This window comes from Hypanus sabinus, chromosome 23, assembly GCF_030144855.1.
Source record: "Hypanus sabinus isolate sHypSab1 chromosome 23, sHypSab1.hap1, whole genome shotgun sequence".
NCBI classification, from domain to species: domain Eukaryota; kingdom Metazoa; phylum Chordata; class Chondrichthyes; order Myliobatiformes; family Dasyatidae; genus Hypanus; species Hypanus sabinus.
The window spans coordinates 203,251-228,106 of NC_082728.1; the positions used below are offsets into that span (position 1 = coordinate 203,251).

Genomic DNA, 24,856 nt, shown 5'->3' on the forward strand with positions numbered 1-24,856 from the left:
CACAGGACAAGATGGGACAAAGGCAGCATGGTTTCCTAAGGGAAGTCTTGCCTGACAAACCTGTTGGAATTCTTTGAGGAGATTACAAGTAGGATAGATAAAAGGGATGCAGTGGATGTTGTATACTTGGATTTGCAGAAGGTGCCACACGAGGCTGCTTACCAAGTTAAGAGCCCATGGTATTAAAGGAAAGATTAACTACTGGCATGGTTAGAGCATTGGCTGATTGGTAGGAGGCAGTGAGTGGGAATAAAAAGATCATTTTCTGGTTGGCTACCAGTGACTAGTGGTGTTCTGCAGGAGTCTGTGTCAGGACCGCTTCTTTTTATGCTGTATATCAATGATTTGGATGATGGGATAGACGACTTTGTTGCCAAGTCTGCAGATGGTATGAAGATTAGTGGAGGGGCAGATAGTGTTGAGGAAACAGGAAGGCTGCAGAATTACTTAAGATTAGGAGCATGGGCAAGAAAGTGGCAAATGAAAGACAATGTTGGAAGATGTCCAGTCATGCAGTTTGGCAGTAGAAATAAATGTGCAGACTATTTTCTGAACAGAGAGAAAATCCAAAAATCTGAGATGCAAAGGAACTTGGGAGTCCTTGTACAGAACATCCTAAAGGTTAGCTTGTAGGTTGAGTCAGTGTTGACTCGATGGGCTAAGTGGCCTAATTCTGCTTCTATGTCTTATGGTCTATTCAAGGAAAATGCCAAAAATCTTGGAAATTATAGACAGGTGAGTCTCATGTTATTGAGGAGGATTCTTATGGATTTCATTAATGAGCTTTTGAAACATCATGCCTAACTGTGCAGTCAGCTTGGGTTTGTGTGGGGCAAGTTATGTCTTACTAAAGTGACTGAGTTTTATTGAAGTGACAAAAGTGATGAGGGTAGAGCTGTGGATATAGTCTACATGGATTTTAAAAGGCATTTGACAGGGTCCTACATGGGAGGCTCATCCAGAAGGTTGAGATGTATGAAATCTATCAAGACTTGGCCATTTGGATTCAGAACTGAGTTACTCATAGAAAACAGAACATGGTGGTTAATGGGACTTATCCTGGCTGGAGGTCTGTGACTAGTAATCTGCAGGGATCTGTTGTGCATATACAAATAAAGAACTTGCATGAAAATGAAGTTGGATGGGTTGGTAAGTTTGCAGATGATACAAAGATCAGTGACAGCCTGGATAGTTTTGAAGACGGCCATAGGATAGAGCAGGCTATAAATCGGTCACAGATATGGGCAGAAAAATGGCACTGTTACCGACAGACCTTTGACAGTAAGCACGGGGGTCCAAGTCTGTACATTCCTGCAAATGGCTGCATAAGTTGACAGAGTGGTAAAGAATCTTCTCCGTGGACCATCACCTTGTTATGGAGGAGAAGCTTGTGTGCTCCTGAGATCCCGAGAGCAACACTGTTTGGAACTATGCTCCTGGTAGGGTCACCCATGGTGGTAAGGTCGAGGTCCCTGACAAAGAACAATTTAACCAAGACCTCAACAGTGGAACAGGCGGACAAAGTTACTTTGAAATCAACGGCTGTGAAGGCAGATGAAGGCTGCAACAAATCCAGCAGCTCCAATTGTCATGGTTTCCATGCCATTGGAATCAGTTGGTTGATTTGTGAAGTATCGTGTGCTTCTTGGAGTTCAACATCAAGTACACGTTAAACAAATACACGCACAAGCGTCTTCGCTCTGTGAGCCCATAAGCAGATCGACGGAACGAAGACCATCATCCTCTACCTCGAGGGATAGCCACGATGATGATGGTAAAGAATGCAGACAGCATGATTGCCTTTATTAGTCAAAGCTGAGTTACAAGTTAGGAAGATATGCTGCAGCTTTAAAAAATTCTAGTTAGGACAAATTTAGAGTATTGCATTCAATACTGCTTGTCCCAACATAGGAAGAATGCAGAGTCTTTAGATGGTACAGAAGAGGTTTACGGGGATACTGCATAGATAAGGTATGTGTTACCAGGAGAGTTTAGACAAACCTGGGTGTTTTCCCCAGAGTGTCACCGACTGATGGTGGTGGTGGTGTTGGTGGTGGGGGGGGTGGGAAGAAGAGAAAGATGACAACCTGATAGGTTTATAAAGTTTGAGAGTTATTGATAGAGTAGACATCCACCTGTTTTTCTCAGGGTCAACATGTCTAATGCTAGAGGGTATGCAGTTAATTTGAGAAGGGATAAGTTGAAATGAGATGTGCAGGGCAAGTTTTTATTTTTACAGTGTTTGGTGCTGGAACATGCAGTCGGGGTAGCAGTGGAGGCAAATACAACAGGTGTTTAAGAAGCTTTTAAGGTACATGAATATGCAGAGAATGGAGGGATGTGGACCTGTGTGGGCAGCAGCGACCAATGTAGGCAAGTGTTTAAACCTTATAATACCAAAGTTCCCATTTCCAAATGTTGCCCCGAGTATACTGGTTCCAATTGGCAAAAATCATTGCCGGAACTGATGCCACTTTTGGGCACGAATATACCAGTCAAAATTCTCCAGAGTACACTTCAATAACTGTTCTCCTTTACCCATTGGATTATAGCCCCAGTCTATTTTAGGATTTGACATTTTCAAATTAATACCTTACAGCTTTTGTGTACCCAATTTTTCTGCCCACTCCACGTCTTAAAAGCCCCTCTTTCCCGCTGCCCCCCCACCATCCAACAGAGCCCATAACCCCCAACCACCCTGTCGTGTGTGCACCACTGGGTCTCTGTCAAACCATGTGATAGAATTCTAAACTTGGACAACAAATTGTTTCTTTGCCATCTATCCTTGATCTATAGAGCTCACTTTCAGCACTGTGGTACAATGCCAATATATACTGAACTCAAGTGTGGTTGGTGCCTATAACTGAAAATGAACATGTCCTCAAACAAACAAATTATGTTCTCTTGCATTTTCTGCTCTGCTACTAATCATTTCTTAGAATTAAGATTGAACAACATCATTTACCACGCTTGTCCAGCACAAAATCTCCAGGGCAAAATTCATTATTATCCACATGATGGACTGGCAGCAAGTCATTGGATCGAATATTTTTCTCTACTGTACCATCCTGCCACATCACATCCACACTGGTGCTGGTTTTCAGAATCTCCACAGCAATTCTAGGAAAGAAATGAACATTAGAATTTATAAATTACTTTCTCAAGTTACAGAGGAGTGAGGAAAAGACAGTGTTAAAAGTTGAGATAGGCAAATTGTAAGAAAGTCAAAGCATCAGCCAAGAGGTAGCACCCAAAGCATTGCACTACTTAGGCAATTCCAACAGAACAGGCTAATTCATGACCCGCTACAATGATAATACCTTTAGTGTTGAGTATGTAAACATTCCAAACCCACAGGTTTGTCATGAGACATGCACTTAATCTGATCCAAATAATAGTTATCTCACTTCACCATTTTTAGGTTCTTCTCTACTGAAATATTTCATATGCCATTCTCACCCTAACTGTCTTGCAGCTGTGTTTTGGGAAATCAAATTCAACAAGGGGGTAGAGAAACAATAATGTTACTGAGCTACTGATCCAGATGTACAGATTAATAATCCCAATACCCTCATTCAACTGGGACAATTAAATAATTGAAAAACTAAAATCAGTAACATGAAATGACCAGATAGTAGAAAAATTCTGGTTCAATGATTCCCTTAAACTTAGCCTTTCTGAATCTAGAGGCACAGCAATGTGAAATCTCAACTACCCTTGAAACTCACCAAGGAAGCGCTTTGATCCATCAGTATGCAGCATCAATTCAGCAATTTTAAGGAACTGCAGATATCACAGTAGTAAACTGTGTTATTACTTTCAGGGAGCTATGAACTTACCTATACACAATGCCCACTCTCCATTTCATGCACATTCATTTGCTTATTCAAGAACGTCTTGAATGCCCCGACTGTGTTTGTTTCCTTCACCAGCACCAGAGGCAGCTCATTCCTTGCACCCAGAACTTTGGGAGGGGGTCCAAAAAAAAACTTACCCCTCATCTCCCTTGAATTTAACCCCCCTCTCACCTTCAATGTTTGCCCTCTAGAATCAAACATTTCAATGCTAGTAAAACGATACTGGCTGCCTACTCTATGTCTCTCAATCTTATAAACCTCTATCAGACCTCCCTTCAGTCTCCACTGCTCCAGAGAAAGCAACCCAAGTTTGTCCGACTTCTTATTATAAAGGGATTATCCCTTTAATCCAAGCAGCATCTGCATACTCTCCAAGCCTCGATATACTCCCTGTAACGGGAGAACCAGAACTGAATGAAATACTCCAGATGTGGCTTGATCACCCTATCAACCCACCGCTGTCAGGGAGCTATGACTTAAGACCACAAGATCCCCTGGCTCATCAACACTTAAGGATCTTGCCATTAACAGTCTCTTCAGAATTGATCTCCCAAAATGCAAAACTTCACATTTGGCTGGGTTAAACTCCATCAAATATTCTTCTACCCATCTTTACATAAAAACCTGCTGTAGGATGTTCTCATCAGTCCAGGCCTTGGTGATGTACTGGTCGAGGGTGCGCATACACATGTACCCTCCATTCTTCAGTGACTCAGCAGGGATATTGTCAGTGCCATGGGACTTACTGTCCTTAAGGGAATAGACAGCTGATAGAACCTTCTGGAAGTCTGGTGGTAGACTGAAGTCGAGGATGGGAGGAAGTTCAGGCAGTTCGTCCAGGATAGTGGGGTCTGCATCAGAATCCTGATTAAGCAGAGTGTTAAAATGCTCAGTCCACCTCAGCAGAATGGTATTCTGATTCTTCAGAAGTGTTTGACCATCTGTTGTTTTCAGGGGAGTAACGCATCGATTTATTGGGCCATAGATGGTTTTGACAACATTGTAAAAATTATGCATGTCATTATTATTGACAAAGGAGTGGATTTCATGTGCCTTTGTCAGTCCACCACTCATTTTGTATGGCCCATAGCAATGGAGAAATTCAAACATCATTGTAATTTATAAGAACAAAGGTGACAAGGCCATCTGCGGCAATAGTAGGGGCATATCACTCCTTTCTGTTGCTGGAAAGGTCCTAGCTAAGGCGATGTTTCAGAGGCTCATCAGCAACATCACCGAGTCAATGTTGCCTGTGGATTTAGGAAGAACAGGAGCACAATCACCATGATCTTCACAGCCCGGTAGCCCTCTGTTGACCTCTCCAAAGCATTCAACACTGTGTAAAGAAAGCTCTTATGGGATGTCCTCCTCAGGTCTGGCTGTCCCAATAAACTTGTTAACATTCTCCGCCAGTTCCATGATGGGATGGCTGCTCGGGTGACCACAGGAGGACAAGAGTCCGTCCTTCCTTGTACACACAGGGGTGAGGTAGGGGTGTGTGCTAGCTCCAGTGCTCTGTAACATCTTCCTCCTGTGTGTTACCAAGCTTCTCCACAATGAGATTGAGGATAGCAGTGGTCTGGCAGTGGATGTCAGATTAGATGGTGACCTCTTCAACATCAGGAGGTTCCACACAACCACCAAACTCCATAGAGAACGGGTCCTGGACCTGCAGTATGCAGATATCTGTGCTCTTGTGGCCCATACTCCGGAGGATCTTCAAACTGTCCTTGTTGTGGCAGTGAAAGCATACAGCAGGATGGGGCTGACTGTCAATACCACCAAGACAGAAGTGGTTTGCCAATGGAGTGCTAGTGTCCCACCCACCCTACCTGCCTTCACTGTTGGTGATGAAAAACTGTTAGTAATGCCAACTTTCAAATCTCTGGGGAGCATTCTCTCTGAGGATAGCAGCACTGACAATGACATCCAGAGCTGCATTAAACAGGCATCAGCTGCCTTTGGGAGACTTCGGTGTAGAGTCTTTCAGAACAGGAGCCTTTGTCCCTCCACAAAGGTTGCTGTATACCAAGTGGTCTGTGTCACCACTCTCCTTTATGGCTGTGAAGCTTGGGTAACCTACAGCCCTCACATCAAGTCCTTGGAACACTTCCACATAAGCTGCCTTCAGCGCATCCTGGGAATTACTTGGCGTCAGTGGGTGCCTCACAATGAAATACTTGTAAAGACCGACTGCAGAAATATTGAGGACATGATCACCCAGCATCAGTTGCAGTGGCTGGGGCACGTGATAAGGATGCCCCCATGTCGGCTACCCTGCAGAGTGTTATACGGCCAGGTACATCATGGTCAACGCTCAGCTGGAGGACCGAAGAAGCGCTATAAGGATCAGATGAAGAATACTTTAAGGAAGTGCAAGATCAGACCTGAGGACCCGGAGGATGTTGCTGCTGACCATAACACTTGGCGACAGCTGTGTAGGGACGGGGTTCGTATTCTGGAGATGGAAAGAACAGCCAGAAGACAGCAGAAGAGAGCCAGGAGAAATGCAGCCATGGTTGCCATCACTACCACCACCACTACCACATATACATGTCCCACCTGCAATAGAACTTGTGGGTCCAGGATAGGACTGTATAGTTATCAAAGACCTCACCGTTAAAGGAGTGGATGTCATCACTGGATTCCGATAGACAACCGAAGACATAGGAACCTACAGCACATTATAGGCCCTACAACCCACATGTTGTGCTGACCACGTAATTTACTCTAGAAAGTGCACAGAATTACCCTATCACATAGCCCTCTATTTTTCTAAGCTCCATGTGCCTTTCTTAAGAATCTTTTAGAAGACCGTATCATATCTGTCTCCACCACTGTAGTTGGCAATGCATTCCACACACCCACCACTCTGTATGAAAAACTTTTCCTTGATACCCCCTCCCCCGTACCTACTTTAAAGCACTTTAAAACTATGCCCCCTTGCATTAGCCATTTCGGCCCTTGGAAAAAGCCTCTAACTATCCACACAATCACACCTCTCTCAACATCTTATTCAGCTCTATCAGGTCACCTATCATCCTCCATCGCTCCAAGGAAAAAAAAGCCAAAACTGATCTCAATCCTTTTTCCTGTACATCATAAACAGCAGAGATCCCAGTATGGATCTCTGCAGAACACTCGTCAGAGAAATCATCCTAGTAGATCATACCTGCCACAATCCAGAACTACAAGTGCAACCCAGGCCCTAGTCACTCATGTTCCACAAAGAACTTTCCTCATGTCACCGAATTATTTACTGATCACATGTCCCCAGTTCTTCATTCTTCTCATCAACTCCACTGAAATCCCTGGATTTTGTATAGCACTGTTCACAGGAAAGCAAAGCAGTTTTTGCAGTATGCCCACAATTAAAAGTTAATCTGTATTTCAAATTCGCTTTCCCATACAGAACTCCTAACACTCCACGTTAAGGTGTTGGAGCTAGAACTGGATTCTGGATCATTCAGGAGACTAAGGGGGTAATAGATCGTACATATAGAGAGGTAGTTACACCCAAGGTGCAGAACACAAGAAAATGGGTGACAATCAGGAAGGGGAAAGGGGTTAAATGGCCAGTGCAGAGTACCCCTATTGCCAATCCACACAACAAAAGGTATATCACTTTGGAAACTGTTTTGGTGGGGGGGGGGGGCGGAGAGGGGGTTAGCGTTATGGCTATGGGTAACCCTAGTAATTTCTAAGGTAGGGACATGTTTGGCACAACTTTGTGGGCCGAAAGGCCTATATTGTGCTCTAGGATTTCTATGTTTCTAAGTTCCTCTGCATCTCTGATGCTTGAGCCTTCTCCCCATTTAATTTCTCCCCTTAATGTTCCACATTTGTTCCTTTTACCAAAATGCATTATCATACATTTCCCAACAATGTATTCCATCTGCCACATTTTTGCCCATTCTTCCAATTTGTCCAAGTCCTGCTGCAATCGTACTGCTTCCTCAGCACCACCTACCCCTCTACCAATCTTCATCTCATCCACAAACCTTGCCAGAAAGCCACCAATTCCATTATCTAAATCACTAACAAACAATGTGAACAATGATGTTTTGCACCTGAACTGAAAGGGGACTAATATCCTAGTGGGAAAGTTTGCTAAGGCTTCATGGGAAGGGGGGGGGGTTAAACCAGAGCTGCAAAAGCATGGGAACCAGAGTGCCAGAACAGATAGAGAAGAGGTTGTGGAGGCAGATGCTGTTAGGAATCAAAAGGTTGAGCATAGTGCCCTGAGCTGTGTATATTTCAATGCAAATAGGAGGATTTGTAGAAATCAACACGTGAAATTATAACATTGTAGTCATTAGTGAGACTTGGTTGCAGAAGGGGCAGGACAGTTTTCCAGGGCTCCTTTGCTTTAACATGTGACAGAGCAGGAGGAATTAGAGGATGAGTGGCAGTTAGGAACAAGAAGGGGTCAATAACTCTACTGGGCGTTTTTTTTTTATATATAGACCACCCAATAGTCGAGGAGCAGATAGGGAGACAGATTCTGGAAAGGGTTGTTGTGGTGGGAGATTTTAATTTCCCAAATATCTAATAGCATCTCCCTAGAGCAAGGGGTTTAGATGGGGTAGAGTTTGTTTAGGTGCGTTCAAGAAGGTTTCCTGATACAATATGTAGATAAGCCTACAAAAGGAGAGGCTTTACTTGATCTAGTATTGTGAAATGAACCTGGTCAGATGTCAGGTCTCTCAGAGGGAGAGCATTTTGGAGGTAGTGATCATAATTTTATCTCCTTTACCATAGCACTGGAAAGGGATAGGAACAGGCAAGTTAAGAAAGTGTTTAATTGGAGTAAGGGGGAAAAAAATAAAATCAGGCCATCAGGCAGGAACTTGGAAGCTTAAATTGGGAACAGATGTTCTCAGGGAAACGTACGGAAGAAATGTGGCAAATGCTCAGGGGATATCTGCATTGGTTTCTGCATAGGTACACTCCAATAAGACAGGGAAAGGATGGTAAGGTACAGGAACTGTGGTGTACAAAGGCGGTTGTAAATCTAGTCAAGAAGAAAAGAGCTTACAAAAAGTTCAAAAAACTAGGTAATGATAGAAATCTAGAAGATTAGAAGGCCAGCAGGAAGGAGCTTAAAAATGAAATTAGGAGAGCCCAAAGGCCTTGGTGAACAGGATTAAGGAAAACCTCAAGGCATTCTACAAGTATGTGAAGGGCAAGAGAATAAGACGTGAAAGAATAGGAGCAATCAAGTGTGACAGTGGGAAAGTGTGCATGGAACCAGAGGAGATAGCAGAGGTACTTAATGAATACTTTGCTTCAATATTTACTATAGAAAAGGATCTTGGTGATCATAGGGATGACTTGCAGTGGACTGAAATGCTTGAGCATGTAAATATTAATGAAGAGGATGTGCTGGAGCTTTTGGAAAGTGTCAAGTTGGATAAGTCGCCAGGACAAAACGGGATATACCCAGGCAACTGTGGGAGGCGAGGGAGGAGATTGCTGAACCACTGGCAATGACCTTTGCATCATCAATGGGGTCAGGAGCGGACATTTCATTATTCAAGGAAGGGAGTACCAGTGAGTCTTACTTCAGTGGTTGGTAAGTTGATGAAGATCCGGAGAGGCAGGAATTATGAACATTTGGAGAGGCATAACATGATTAGGAATAGTCAGCATGGCTTTGTCAAAGGCAAGTTGTGCCTTATGAGCCTGATTGAATTTTTGAGGATGTGACTAAACACATTGATGGAGGTAGAGCAGTAGATGTAATGTACATGGATTTCAGCAAGGCATTTGATAAGGTACCCCATGCAAGGCTTATTGAGAAAGTAAGGAGGCATGGGATCCAAGGGGATATATTTGTGCACCAAGAGGAGTTGATCTTGAAGCATATTCCTCTAGGTCTGCTTTTGAGAGTCTCTATAGATCTATATCCTGACGGTGTACAGTAAACGCTGCATCCAGTACGGAAGCATATCTACAGATATGTTAATAGCAAAAGGGATACAAGAGACGAAATTAGTCCTCTGGAAGATTAGAATGGTAATCCATGCATGGAGTCAAAAGTGAAGAGAAAGATCTTAAATACATTTTTTTTGTATCTGTATTTACTCAGGAGACAGTCTATAGAAGTAAGGCAAAATGGGCCTGACAAAATGTTCCCTTCAGACCAGAAATTGCAGAAATTACCAGGGCCCTAGCAGAGATATTTAAATCATCTTTAGTGACAGGTGAGGTACCAGAGGATTGGATGATAGCCAATGTTGCTTCACTGTTCAAGAAAGGCTGTAAAAGTAAACCAGGAAATTGTAGGTTGGCAAGCCGAATGTCAGTAGTGGGAAAGTTATTGGAAGGTATTCTAAGGGACCAGATATATGATTATTTGGATAGACATAGATTGATTATGGATAGTCAACATGGCTTCATGTGTGGCAGGTTCTGTCTCGCCAATCTTATAGATCTTATAGAAATTTTTGAGGAAGTTACCAAGGCAGTGGATGTTGTCTACATGTACTTTAAGACATTTGACAAGGTCCCACATGGGAGATTGGTCAAGAAGGTTCAGTCACTCGACATTCAAAATTAGGTATAAATTGGATTAGATATTGGCTTTGTGTTAGAAGCCAGAGAGCAGTAGTAAGTGGCTGTCTCTTTGACTGGAGGCCTATGAGAAATGAAGTGCAGCAGGGATCAGTGCTGGGTGCGTTGTTGTTTGGCATCCATAAATCAACGATCAGGATGATAATGTGGTTAACTGGATAAGCAATTTTGCAGATGACACCAATATTGGGAGTGCAGTGGACAGTGAGGAAGAGATCTTGGTTTTCAACAGGATCTGTACCAGCTGGAAAAAATGGGTTGAAAAAGGTAGACAGTGTGAGGTGTTGCACTTTGGGAGAACCAGCCAGAGTAGGTCTTACATAGCAAGCCCTAGGTTACTGAGGAGTGCAGGAGGAGGATCTGGGAATTCAGGTTTACAATTGCTTGGAAGTGGCTTCACAGGTAGATACAGTTGTAAAGAATGCTTTTGGCATATTGGTCATCATAAATCAAAGTACTGAGTACAGGAGATGGGATGTTATGTTGAGATTGTACAAGACATTGGTGAGGCCCAACTTGGAGCATTGCATGCAGTTTTGGTCACTTACCTACAGGAAAGATGTAAAGAAGGTTGAAAGAGTACAGAGAAAATTTACAAGGATAATACCGGAACTTTTGGTAAGATGGTGATTGTTTAGTTGCTCCGAACTTTTGCTCCGTTATTCTTCTTACCTTTGCACTGTATGTCTCCCTTCTTAAACCTTTTATTTTATTAGTTCTCTTTTACCTGCCTGCGAACTCATCTATCTTATAATGGCTACCAAAAGTACTAAAACCGGGAAAAAGGAAACTTCTACGGCTTTGTCAGCTGACATTCTTGCTGTTCTGGAACAACATCGACAAGACACTTTAATGGACTTTAGAACTGAATTTAGAACTTCTTTCAACCAGCTGAATGTCAAATTGGATCAGATTAATGCTAGAGTGGATGAACGTGCTGAACATTTATCTCACATTGACATAACTTCTGAAGATTTAAAACGCCGTGTTCAGTATCTTGAAACTCTCTGCTCCAGCCTAGAGGAGAAGAACAGTAAACTTTTTTCCAAAATGGTGGATCTTGAAAATCGGAGCAGACGTTGCAATCTATGAATTCTTGGTTTGCCAGAGGCCACGGAAAAGGGCTCGCCCGTTGAATTTTTATCTAAGTTTCTCTGGGAGATCTTTGGGAAAGAATTCCTTCCAACTCCACCTGAGCTTGAAAGGGCACACAGGATCTATGTTCCTCAAGCAATTCTGGGTTCCCGCCCACAGCCGATTATTTTATGCTTTCATCAGTACCAGGTGAAAAACCGTTTGATGATGGAGGCACGCCGCAGAGGTACTTTTGCTTTTCAAAATACGGTCATTCGTTTTGTGGAGGATTTTGCGCCCCAGGTTCTGAAGATGCATGCTGAGTTTAAAGGTGTAATGAAAGTACTTTTTGATCGCGGATTCAGACACTCTCTCCGAAATCCAACAGATCTTCGAATTATGCTTACTACTGGAGATTATAAGTGGTTTAAATCAGTGAAGGAGGCTGAGGCGTTTGTTGGAAGTCTTCCAGCCACCTCGTCTTCTTCTGAACCGGCCTGACCTTCTAAAATGGTTGATAAGTACTTCCCAGAGTAAAACTACTTTTTCCGAACTCAGACCTTACTTGAATAATTCAGTCATTATCTATTGAAGCTCTAAGGGCTGTAGTCAATCTCTCCCTGGACTTGGTGCATTTTTTCTAAATAGATAAGTTTAATGTTTCCCTGCGAACTTTTAGATTTTACCTGTGTAATCTATTTTATTTTTGTATAACCTTATCTATAGAGAACTACAATTGTCTTTAACTTGTTTTGGAGGTTTGGAGTTTTTATTGAAGGCCTCCCTGTTGGTTGATTCATAGTTTAAGTTTTGCTTTCTTTTCTGTAAATGGTTGATAAGGACTCTCTTTGAATTTTATAATTTCCCCCTTTTCTCCCTCCCCTTTTTTTTCTCTTTTAATCTTTTATAATTTTTTGCGGGTAGGTTAGTTTAGTTTCCTTCAGATTTTCTTTGTATTAAGTTTTATACTTCTGTTGAAGTTGTTCCTATTTGTAATTCTGTTTTCTAGTGCATAAATTAGTTATTAATTGCTATATTATTTATACGGAACTTTTGTTAACGACACAGAACTGGAAGTCATACTTGGGTTAATTTTTTTGGTAGAGCTAGCTGCTTTTTTAGGTAGCAGTCTAATTTTGGGTTGCGAGGGGGGGGGGGGGGTTCTCCAGTTCCAACACTACTCACTGTTTCTTTTGTTTTCCTTTGTTATTCAGGACATGTCTCTGTTTTGATTCTACGGATCTATGTTTACATTTTTGCTCCCAGACTGTTATTGTACTGCTTGATTTTTTATATGCCTGCTACCTTATATGCACCAACAATTGATAATGGTTAATTCACTTAAATTTGTGAGCTGGAATGTAAAGGGATTGAATCATCCTGTTAAAAGAAGGACGGTTTTCTCGCATATTAAACAACTCAAAGCTGACATTGCTTTCCTTCAAGAAATCCATATTGTAGTTTTGATAATTCTCGGCTTCTGTCAAAGTGGGCGGCTCAGCATTTTCATTCATCCTTTGCTGCCAAAGCTAAGGGGGGGGGGGGGGGGTCTTCATCCTTATTAATTCAAATATTCCTTTTGAACTCCATAATAAGATATCTGATACAAATGGCCATTTTATTATTGTTTCTGGTAAATTATATAATACTAAAGTTGTACTAGCAAACCTATATGCTCCCAATTTTGATGATAATTTTTTTGAATGTTTTTTCTCCTCACTACCAGATTTAAACTCATACTCTCTTATACTGGGTGGCGATTTCAATTGTTGGTTAGATCCTAATTTGGATCGATTGTCCTGTTACTAGACTACTTACTAAATCTGCCTTAGCTATTCACTCTTTTCTCTCTAATTATGGTATCTCTGATATATGGCGTTTCCTTCATCCTACTGAGAGAGACTATTCTTTTTATTCACATGTTCACCATACCTTTACTAGAATTGACTACTTTTTACTCGATAATCAACTTATTCCATTTGTCTATTCTTGTGACTATCAGAGTATACTGATTTCTGACCATGCCCCAATTACTTTGTCTTTAGATTTTCCTGGTCTCCCTCAGAGGAATAAACACTGGCGTTTTGACTCGACTTTACTATCGGATGATGATTTTCTAAAATTTATTAAAGATCAGATAACCTTTTATTTTAACACCAATACATCATCTGAAATGTCATCCCAGATTGTCTGGGATGCCATGAAAGCATATTTGAGGGGTCAAATAATCTCCTATACAGCAAATCTTAATAGAAAGTCCTGTGCAGATCGATTAGACCTCATTAATCAGATTAAAGAATTGGATCAACTGTATACTCAAACTAAGAATCCTGAATTATACAAGAAGCGTGTAGAACTTCAAACTAAATTTGATCTTCTGTCTACTCAACCTGTCGAACGCCAACTTCTTGAAAGTAAGAGTCGCTTCTATATTCATGGTGACAAAATCTGATAAATTTCTAGCCAATCAGCTGAGGTGTTCCAAAGCCAAACAACATATTACAAAGATCCGGAAGGAGAATGGAGACTTCACATCGGATCACTTAGAAATCAATGACACATTTAAAAATTTCTATTCTCAACTTTATTCCTCTGAATCTTTGAATGAAAATATCTCTGTTGATCATTTTTTAAATAATCTGAATATTCCTTTGCTTTCATCTGATTTTAAAGCCAAACTTAACGCGCCTCAGAAGAAATATCTTTTGCAATTTCTGCATTGTCTTCAGGGAAATCTCCTGGATCTGATGGGTTCCCCGTAGAATTTTATAAATCATTCTCTTCACTTCTTTCTCCTCAGTTATTCTCAGTATTGTCTGACTCGTTTAATAATGGTAAATTGCCACCCTCTTTTAATGAGGCATCTATTATTCTTTTACTAAAAAAGGGTAAAGACCCAACAGAGTGTTCCTCGTATAGGCCGATTTCTTTGTTTAATGTTGATGTTAAAATCTTGGCCAAAGCTTTGGCTTATAGATTAGAAACTGTTATTCCCTCTATTATTTCTGATGATCAGACTGGTTTTATTAAAAACCGTCTTCCTTTTTTTAACATTCGGCGTTTATTTAACATTTTATATTCACCTCCAACTGGGATTCCTGAATGCGTTATTTCCCTCGATGCGGAGAAAGCATTTGATCGTATAGAGTGGAACTACTTTTTTGCAGTTTTAGAAAAATTTGACTTCAGTCAAAGTTTTACCTCTTGGATCAAATTGCTGTATTTGTGTCCTACTGCCTCTGTTTTGACTAATTTTCAGAAATTGCAGTTATTTAACCTCAAACGTGGCACCCGTCAGGGATGCCCTTTAAGTCCCTTTCTCTTTGATTTGGCTATAGAACCTTTGACGATAGCATTTCAAAATTGTCCTGAATTGACCGGGATTTGGAGAGGGGGCGTTGAGCATAAAGTTTCTCTTTATGCTGATGACTTATTACTTTTTCTTTCAAATCCGTGTACATCCTTGCCTCCAATGTTTTCACTTCTTGATCAGTTTAGCCAGTTCTCTGGCTATAAACTTAATTTACATAAGAGTGAACTTTTCGCAATCAATAAAGAAGCACGAGAATTAACATTTCGTGATCTCCCTTTTAAAGTAGTTCATAATCAATTTACTTATCTTGGGATTACAGTCACAAGGAAATTTAAAGATCTCTTTCGTGAAAACTTTGCCAATCTTTCATATACTATAAAACAGAGTCTGTTACAATGGTCACCTCTATCTATGTCTTTGGTAGGTCGTATTAATGTTGTTAAAATGTATGTTCTCCCTAAACTTTTATATTTATTTCAATCAATCCCAATTTTTATTCCTAAATCTTTTTTTGATTCCTTAGACTCTTATTATTTTGTCATATCTGTGGAAGAATAAGCGCTCTAGCATTAATAAAGTTTATCTCCAAAAATCTAAAAATGAGGGTGGCATGGCTTTACCTAACTTTTGTTTATATTATTGGGCAGCCAATATACGTCATGCTACCTTTTGGTCTTTTTTCCATGGCTAACCCAAGTGCCCTAATTGGGTGGCAATGGAGTTGAGTTCCACTAAACATTTATCTATCTCTGCACTTCTTGGCTCTGTACTCCCTAGTAGCTTGTCCAGATTAATTGTTAATCCTCTTGTTAAGACACACTTTGCGTATATGGGCGCAGTTCAGGAAATTTTATGGTTTCCATAGTTTTTCCTTTTCTAGCCCTATCTTACATAATCTCCTTTTTTTACCTACTACGTATGATTCAGCATTCCATGATTGGTATAGGAAGGGCATTAGACATTTTGAAGATCTTCTTATTGATAATCGCTTCGCATCTTTTCAACAGCTCTCTGCTAAGTTCAATCTGCCCAATGCTCATTTTTTTAGATATCTCCAAATTAGACACTTTATTAATCCTTTAATTCCTAACTTCCCTGAAATGCCTGAGAAAAATGTTATGGATTTTTTTCTTTCTATTAATCCACTAGGTAAAGGTTTAATATCACTTATTCGTGATAAATTAGCATCCTTACGGCGTGCCCCTGTGGATAAAATTAGAATGGCTTGGGAGCATGATTTAAATATCTCCTTATCTGATGAGACTTGGGACTAGATTCTCAAATCGGTTAATTCAACCTCTCTTTGTGCTCGCCATTGCCTTTTACAGTTTAAGATTGTTCATAGAGCCCATACGTCTAAATCTAAACTATCTCGATTTTACCCTAATATTAGTCCTCTTTGTGATAAATGCAAAAGGGGCGAGGCCTCTCTCATTCATATGTACTGGTTTTGTCCTAGCTTGGAGAAATTTTGGAAAGATGTCTTCACAACGTTATCTTATATTCTGAATCACCACCTAGAACCTAACCCTTTAATTGCTTTGTTCGGTTTTTTGAGTGAGACAGATTTACATCTGAGTTCGACAAGTGTCGAATATTATCTTTTGCTTCTCTCCTGGCTAGACGTTTAATCCTCCTTAGATGGAGAGATATTGCCCCGCCCACGCATGCTCAATGGCTTAATGATATTATGTCCTGATTAGACCTTGAAAAAAATTCATTATTCAGTTCTTAATTCGGATACAAAGTTCCATAAGGTCTGGGGAGCTTTTATTGAGTACTTTCATAACCTTCCTCTTAACTAAGGTTTTTTTTTCAGTCCCTTGCTCTCAGCTCTTTTTTTTGGTAGTAGGCATTATTATCTTCTGTTGCTAAGTGTATTTACAATTTTGGGGGTTTGAATGTCCTGATTTATACTCTCTATATTGTGTTGTGGTTGGTCTGGAGTTTCTTTTTGTTGCGGGGCTTGGGGAGGGTACTAATTTTACATATCTTCAATTTGGGTGCTTTCACAATTATCTTCTTTTGTATTATATTATTATTGTATGTTTATTTTTGCACTGTATTAATGCTCTTCATTTCGATCTGGGTTTTTTTTTATCTGTAGCGATGTAGAAAATGTATAAAAACTAATAAAAAAAAAACAAAAAGAGAAATAACAAGGATACTACCAGGTCTGGAGGACCTGAGTTGTATGGAGAGTCAAAAGGTTAGGACTTTATTCCTTGTAACGTAGAAGATTGAGAGGATAGAGGTGTATGAAATTATGAGGGGTATAGATAGGGTAAATGAAAGCAGGCTTTTTCCACTGAAGTTGGGTGGAACTACAACTAGAGTTTAGGGAAATGTCTTCATTCAGAGGGCTGTGACGGTGTAGAATGAGCTGCCAGTGCACGTGGTGCATGCAAACTCAATTTCAATGTTTAAGAGAAGTTTGGGTAGGTATATGGTTGGTAGCGGTATGGAGGGCTGTGGTCCCAGTGCAAGTCAATGGGAGCAGGCAGTTTCAATGGTTTGGCACAGACTAGTTAGGCAGAAGGGCTGTACTCTGTGACTATTGTTAGGTAATGGTCAATGGAATTTATTCTGCGCAGGGATCCGAGACTAGTGGTGTTCCACAGGGATCTGTACTGGAACCTCTATTGTTTGTGACATATACAGTGGATTCTGGTTAATTGGGACATATGTGGACTAGTACATTGTCCAATTAAGCGGTTGCCCCAATTAGTCAAAGTGATATGGAAATAGTTAAAAAGGTGTTGAAAACAAACTACCATTGAACTGTAACAAATTGTGTATTTAAATGAAATATAAAACAAATTAGAACACTGTTGCATCTGTGTCCTGGAATATTGAGTTTGACACCGTCCTGCCCTTCACTCAGCCATGTTTCTCATCCTCCTGTAACAGTCAGCTCTTGATCAATCCATGCTCTGAGTTGTCTGCCTTACCTGTTAAAACTCAAGCATTGAAATAAATGCATTTTATCTGAGTATTTCTTTCCCTGATGTTTGTGTCTCTGGCTATCCTGATTACCAGACTTGCTCACTGGCCTCATGATTAATTTTATAGAACTTTACCCTCAGCTGTGCTTAACTTCTTAAATAGCAGGAGAAATGTACCAAACCCCAACCCTAACTCACATGGCTCCAGGAGTAATCTGGAGTTCAGTACCCTTGGCCCTACTTCTCGCAGACCAGCACATGGCACAAAGAGTAATCTAGAGATCAGTACCCTCGGCCCTGTTTCTCACAGACCAGCACACAGCTCTGGGAGTAATCTAGAGATCATAGCCCTCGGCCCTGCTTCTCGTAGACCAGCACACGACTCTGGAAGTAATCTAGAGATCAGTTCCTTTGGCCCTGCTCTTAACTTCTTACATAGCAGGTGGAATCACAGCACGTTTAAAACCAATAATTTCCATAAACAAGAAATGCAAATGCCCAGAACCAAATTATGTCACCACTAGCCACCTACGCATGATTCTTGATCTCAGTACTACAGAAAAATTTACAGAGAAATATACATGACTGGAAAAATGAAGTGATGCTCCAGTATACAAGTGTTACTGTTTGATCTGCTGATTTGTTTAGTCAAGTGCAATATCTCACCTATCACCTGGTTTGAATTCTCTGGAGGGTTTGTTTTTTTTCTTCTTGTGCTTCTTTTTCAGGTTTTTAATAGAAAGCGGGATACTTTTTTTGCGTCCTTGTCCACCACTTTGCGATGATGCAGTTGAGCTGGCAGAGGAAGAAATTGAGCTGGTTTCATCAGTGTCCTCAGCACCTTCATCATCTGCATCTTGTTCTACAAGCTGCAATTTTCCAGCCTGACTTCCCAATGAATCTTCAATAATCACTGCAGGCTGCCCAATATTCTTCCAGTTCCCATCTTGCACTCTTTCCTCCAGCTGATTTTGCAAGTTACCATGAATAGAGAAAGGGCCATTACTCAGAATGGATTCTTTCTGTACAACCCCATTTAAAGACTGGGATTTCATTCCAGTGGGCATCTGGGTTGAGCCATCAGAACCTAGCCTTAGCTTTGAGCTACCAAGTCCTGAAACAGATGAGGTGACCATAACAGAACCATCACCCAAAGCAACAGAGAGTTTCCCCACAGCATCCACTTCTTGGCTGTCCGTGTTATTCAGAATTTTCTTCACCATCTCTTTATCAAAGAGTCTTTTAACCTATAAAGATAGAAGGGCAAACTGAAGCAGGTTCATTATTACAGCAGCAAACTAAAAACACGGCACAGTGAAAATCAAAACTCAGGTATTCCTAATACTTTCTGATCATTCCTCAACACAACTACAAATTAATACACCTTCCTTCCTCAATCTTAAGGAAAATGCAAAATTTTGTGTTTCTATTTAATTTAATGCAGAATTCAATTATCTAGAAAAGAAACTGATGTTTCAGAGCAGAATTACCAGTTAGTCTGTCTTGGTGATAATGCTCTACATGAGCCTCCTCCCAGCCCTCTTCAATTAACACAATCAACATAACTTTCTTCAAAGAAAGGGGCTTCTCTTCCTACATCATCACTGTCCTCAACTGTACCTCTTCCATTTCGCACATGCCTGCTCTCACCCATCCTCCTGCCACCCCACCAGGGATAGAGTCCTTGTCCTCACCTACTACCACACCAGCCTGTGTCCAGCACATTAATTCTCTGTAACTTCCATCATCTCCAACTGGATCCCACCACCAAGCACATCTTTCCCTCACCCCCACTTTCTGCTTTCCGCAGGGATCACTCCCTATGCACCTCCCTCCTAGCAGTTATCCTTGCAATCGAAACAAGTGCAACACCTGTCCCTACACCTTCTCCCTCACTATCATTCATGGCCCCAAACAGTCCTTCCAGGTGAGACAACATTTCACCTGAGAACGCAAACACAAGGAAATCTGCAGATGCTGGAAATTCAAGCAACACACACAAAATGCTGGTGGAATACAGCAGGCCAGGCAGCATCTATAGGAAGAAGTACAGTCGACGTTTTGGCCGAGACCCTTCATCAGGACTAATTGAAAGAGATAGTTAAGAGATTTGAAACTGAGAGCGGAAGATCCAAAATGATAGGAGAAGACAGGAGGGGGAGGGGTGAAGCCAAGAGCCGGAAAGTTGATTGGCAAAAGGGATATACAGCTGGAGAAGCGAAAGGATCATGGGACGGGAGGCCTAAGAAGAAAGAAAGTGGGAGGGAGCACCAGAGGGAGATGGAGAGCAGACAAGGAGTGATTGTGAGAGGGACAGAGAGAGAAGAAGAGAGAAAAGAAGGAAAGGGAATAAATAAATAAATAAATAGATAAATACATAAGGGATGGAGTAAGAAGGGGAGGGGGACATTAACGGAAGTTAGAGAAATCAATGTTCATGCCATCAGGTTGGAGGCTACCTAGACAGAATATAAGGTGTTGTTCCTCCAACCTGAGTGCGGTTTCATCTTTACAGTAGAGGAGTCCACTCATTTTAATTCCATTGGCATGTCAGTCCATGGCCTCCTCTCCTGTTGAGATAAAGCCACACTAAGGCTGGAGGAGCAATACCTTATATTCCATCTGAGTAGCCTCCAACCTGATGGCATGAACATTGATTTCTTGAACTTCCAGTAATGCTGCCCCCACTCACCATTCCCATTTGCTTCTTACCTTTTCTCCTTACCTGCCCATCACCCTCTGGTGCTCCTCCCCTTTTCTTTTCTCTATGGCCTTCTGTCCTCTCTCAGATTTCCCCTCTCCAGCCCTGTATCTCTTTCACCAATCAACTTCCCACCTCTATACTTCATCCCTCCCCACTTCCCAGTTTCACCTACCACTTTGTGTTTCTTCCTCCCCTCACCCAACTCTGACTTTTTATTTCTCCAGTCCTGATGGAAGTGTCTTGGCTCGAAACATTAACTGTACTTTTTTCCATAGATGCTGCCTGGCCTACTGAGTTCCTCCAGCATTTTGTGTGTTGCTTGGATTTTCAGTATCTGGAGATTTTCTCATGTTTGCGATTGTCCTATTTCTTTCTCACTTTGGGTGTATCGCTGCAATTCACCTCTCAACTATTTCCTGCAGTAATGAGGTCTACATTTACAGTTACTCTTTAATTCAATATTGGATTCATTACTTACCATTTTTATTAAGTCCCTAATTCTGTTTTCCTATGCATGTGGAAATACCTTCTGTACTCAATGCAAAAGCTTCACAAACTAAAAACCTTCCAATCCCACAAACATTCCTTCTAAAGCGCAAAACACTAATCGTTACTTTGCCATTGTTTCCATGCTCTTTTATTAAGATGCAGGCAAGAACAGCTTGCTTCTGAATTTGACCTGCATACAATTGCATACGTCTACATTATAGAGAAGTACAACATAGCAACAGACCATCTGGCCTGTGATATCTGTGCCACCATGATGCCAATTTGAACTAATTCCACCTGCTGCATGTGGTCTCTATTTTTCCATCTCCTGAAATGTTACTAGTAGCCTGTCCGGGCATCAAGCATAATAAAATTGTTTGCCTCAAATCTTTAAAATGCTGCCCTTCTTACCTTAAATTTAGACCCCCTGACATTTGCCATTTCCACCTGGGGAGAAAACACTTATTTATCCTATGCCTCTCATAATATTGTACACTTCTATCAGTTAAACCTGAAGCATCAGGTATGAAGGAAAGAAACAAATGAATTGTGCCCAATCTCTCCTTATAACTAATAATCCAAGCCAGGCAACATGCTGGAGAACCCCTCTGCACCCTCTCAAAAACCTCAACATTCTTTTTGCAGCCACCAGAACTGCACACAATATTCTAACTGTGGCTTTACCAAAGTTTTATACAGCTACAAAATGACTCAGCATTTGTTATTCTCAGTGATCTGACTAACAAAGACAAGTATGCCAAATGCTATTACCACCATATCTGTGCTTTGAGGAGCTATGAAACAGTGGTCCTCAGGCTCCTGTCATAAACTGTATGCTTTCCTCTTACATTTAATCTTCCAATGTTACTAATTTCCAATTGAATAGCTTCTGATTAAAATGACCACACTACTTTTATGATCTGTGCTTTTGAACTCTTTGATCTTCTCTCTATCTGCCCCCATTTAGAAGTCAATAATGCAAGTTGTGTGTGATATTGTTACCCTTTCCATAACATACTATTTCCAATTTAACCATCTGGCAAAAGCGATCATGCCCTCCTTAAGGAGGAACCATACTTGATTAGTTACCTGCCTTAGGAACAGTATCGCCATACTGAAGTTACCTTTCTGACAACAGAGTTCACAGCAATGATCGAATTTCCTTCTGGGCCATCTGAAGAGATAGTAGTACATTCAGGATCCCCTGGGAGCACATACACTGCTCGTTCTGCTAACACCATGCGAGCATGGTCATAACAGTTTAAGCGTTTCACCCTAGAGGAAAAAAAAGATACTGTGTGAATGGGTCCATTTGTTTTAGACATTTTAAAACTTGTTGCTGTAAAGAGATGTAGGACTCTCAGATCCGCAGGATTAATTGCAGTGCGAAAAGGAAAAGTCAAAATGCACACAATCAATACTCCTTCAACTTGTTAGCGTTACTGTCCAATCCAAATAAAACACAATATACACAAAATGCTAGTGGAACTCAGCAGTCCAGGCAGCCTCTATAAGGAGGAGCATAGTCGAATTTTTGAGCCGAGACCCTTCGTCAGGACTAACCGAAAGGAAAGATTGTAAGAGATTTGACAGTAGTGAGTGGAGGGGGAAATGCGAAATGATAGAAGACCGGAAGGGGTGGGATGAAGCTAAGAGCTGGAAAGGTGATTGGTGAAAGTGATACCAAGCTGGAGAAGGGAAAGGATCATGGGACGGGAGGCCTCGTGAGAAAGGAAGGGGTGGGGGGGGGGGGGGGAAGCACCAGAGGGAGATGGAGAACAGGCAAACAACTAAATATGTCAGGGATGGGGTAAGAAGGGGAGGAGGGGCATTAACAGAAGTTAGAGAAGCCAATGTTCATGCCATCAGGTTGGAGGTTACCCAACCGGTATATAAGGTGTTGTTCCTCCAACCTGAGTTTGGATTCATTTTGACAGTAGAGGATGCCATGGATAGAGATATCAGAATGGGAATGGGGCATGGGTTTTCTTCATGCAGAATATGACCCATCTACAAGCACTCTGCCTTCTGTGGGCAAGCCAGTTCTAGATCCCGAAGCAATGTCCCCTTGGATTCCATGCTTCCTTACTTTCTCAATAAGCCTTGCATGGGCTACCTTATCAAATGCCTTGTTGAAATCCATATACACTATATCTACTGCTCTATCTTCATCAAAAAATTCAATCAGGCTCGTAAGGCATGACACACACAAAATGCTGGTGGAACGCAGCAGGCCAGGCAGCATCTATAGGAACAAGTACAGTCGACATTTCGGGCCGAGACCCTTCGTCAGGACCCTTCAAAAGGCATGACTTGCCTTTGACAAAACCATGCTGACTATTCCTAATCATATGTTGCCTCTCCAAATGTTCATAAGTACTGCCTCTCAGGATCTTTTCCATCAACTTACCAACCACTAAAGTAAGGCTATCTCTACTCTCTTTCTTGAACAAGAGAACAACATCTGTACCCCCCCAATCCTCTGGAACCTCCCATGTTCCCATTGATAATGCAAAGATCATTGCCAGAGGCTCAGCAATGTTCTCCCTCACCTCCCACAGTAGCCTGGGGTACATCTCGTCCGGTCCCAGAGACTTATCCAACTTAATGCTTTCCAAAAGCTCCAGCACATCCTCTTTCTTAATGTCTATATGCTCAATCTTTTCAATCCGCTGTAAGTCATCCCTACAATCACCACGATCCTTTCCATAGTGAATACTGAAGCAAAGTATTAAGTATCCCTGCTATCTCCTCTGATTCCATACACATTTTCCCACTGTCACACTTGATTGGTCCTATTCTCTCACACCTTATCCTCTTGCTCTTTACATACTTGTAGAAAATCTCCTAACCTCCCTACCAGAGGCTTCTTTAAGATGTGTGCCAAACCTACAAGACCATGCAGAGATGCATCAGCTCCACCCCACTACAATTCCACAATCACAATTTCCAAGTAGAGTCAAATTGTAGTTTTTTTGGAGTATTCATACAAAAATACATAAAATGTATTACCAACATCTGCCAAAGTATTGGTCACAATGAATATACAAGGGAAAAGGTTCTGAAATAGTTGAAAGCTTTTACTAATTAGCACGTTTTATAACAACGAATATAAAGCAGTCTGGTTGGGGCCAGAAATGCACTTCTACAACAAAACTTGTCTATTGATTTACTTCCTACAAGCACTGAGTACAAGAGACAGAGTATCATATTACAGCTGGACAAGATATTGGTAGAACTGCAGCTGTAGCAATGTGCGCAGTTATGATCACAATACCATAAGACTAAGATATGAGCAGTATTAATTTATTTGGCCAATTGAGTCTGCTTCATCATTTCATCACAGCTGATCCAATTTTTCTCTCAGCCCCAATTTCCCTACCACATAGCCCTCTTTTTTTCCTTTTCTAAAAAAAAAATTAAAAAACTTTTTTTTATTGTTTTCAAATAATTACAGAAATAAAATATATGAAAAAAATATATATACCCTTCCCCCCCTCCTCCCTAACATCCCTATAGAAAAAAAAGGGAACAAAAAAGAAAGAGTGCCTGGATATCGGAAGATCCCCACATGCTCCATGGAGTTCGTAATAACTTTAGTATATATATTTATTTCTTTCCCCAAATAACCAATTATTTCATCTTCGGAGCACCTATATATTTAATCCTGTCTTTTGTAAATAAGGGCGCCAAATTTTCAAAAATGTTTCATATTTATCTCTTAAATTATAAGTAATTTTTTCAAGTGGAATACAGCCATAAATTTCCTTCTTCCAATGATCTATACTTAAGTATGTATCTGATTTCCAAGCAAATGCAATAGCCTTTTTGGCTACTGCCAGTGCAATTTTTATAAATTCTTTCTGATATTTATTCAATTTGGGTTTCGGTTTTACCC

The 24,856-nt window shown here is 41.0% G+C and overlaps 1 protein-coding gene across 2 annotated transcripts in view; it reads right to left on the reverse strand.

Annotated features, from left to right (window-relative positions):
* The window catches only part of LOC132379854 ((E3-independent) E2 ubiquitin-conjugating enzyme UBE2O), a 186,588-nt gene that overhangs the window by 64,676 nt on the left and 97,056 nt on the right, over positions 1-24,856 (reverse strand). For both annotated transcript variants that reach the window (XM_059948119.1, XM_059948117.1), the window contains exons 8-10: positions 22,083-22,233; positions 18,432-19,012; positions 2,966-3,120 (exon numbers count right to left, since the gene is read on the reverse strand). In XM_059948119.1, the coding sequence (XP_059804102.1) occupies positions 2,966-3,120; positions 18,432-19,012; positions 22,083-22,233 (887 nt within the window). The remainder of the gene's footprint in view (positions 1-2,965; positions 3,121-18,431; positions 19,013-22,082; positions 22,234-24,856) is intronic.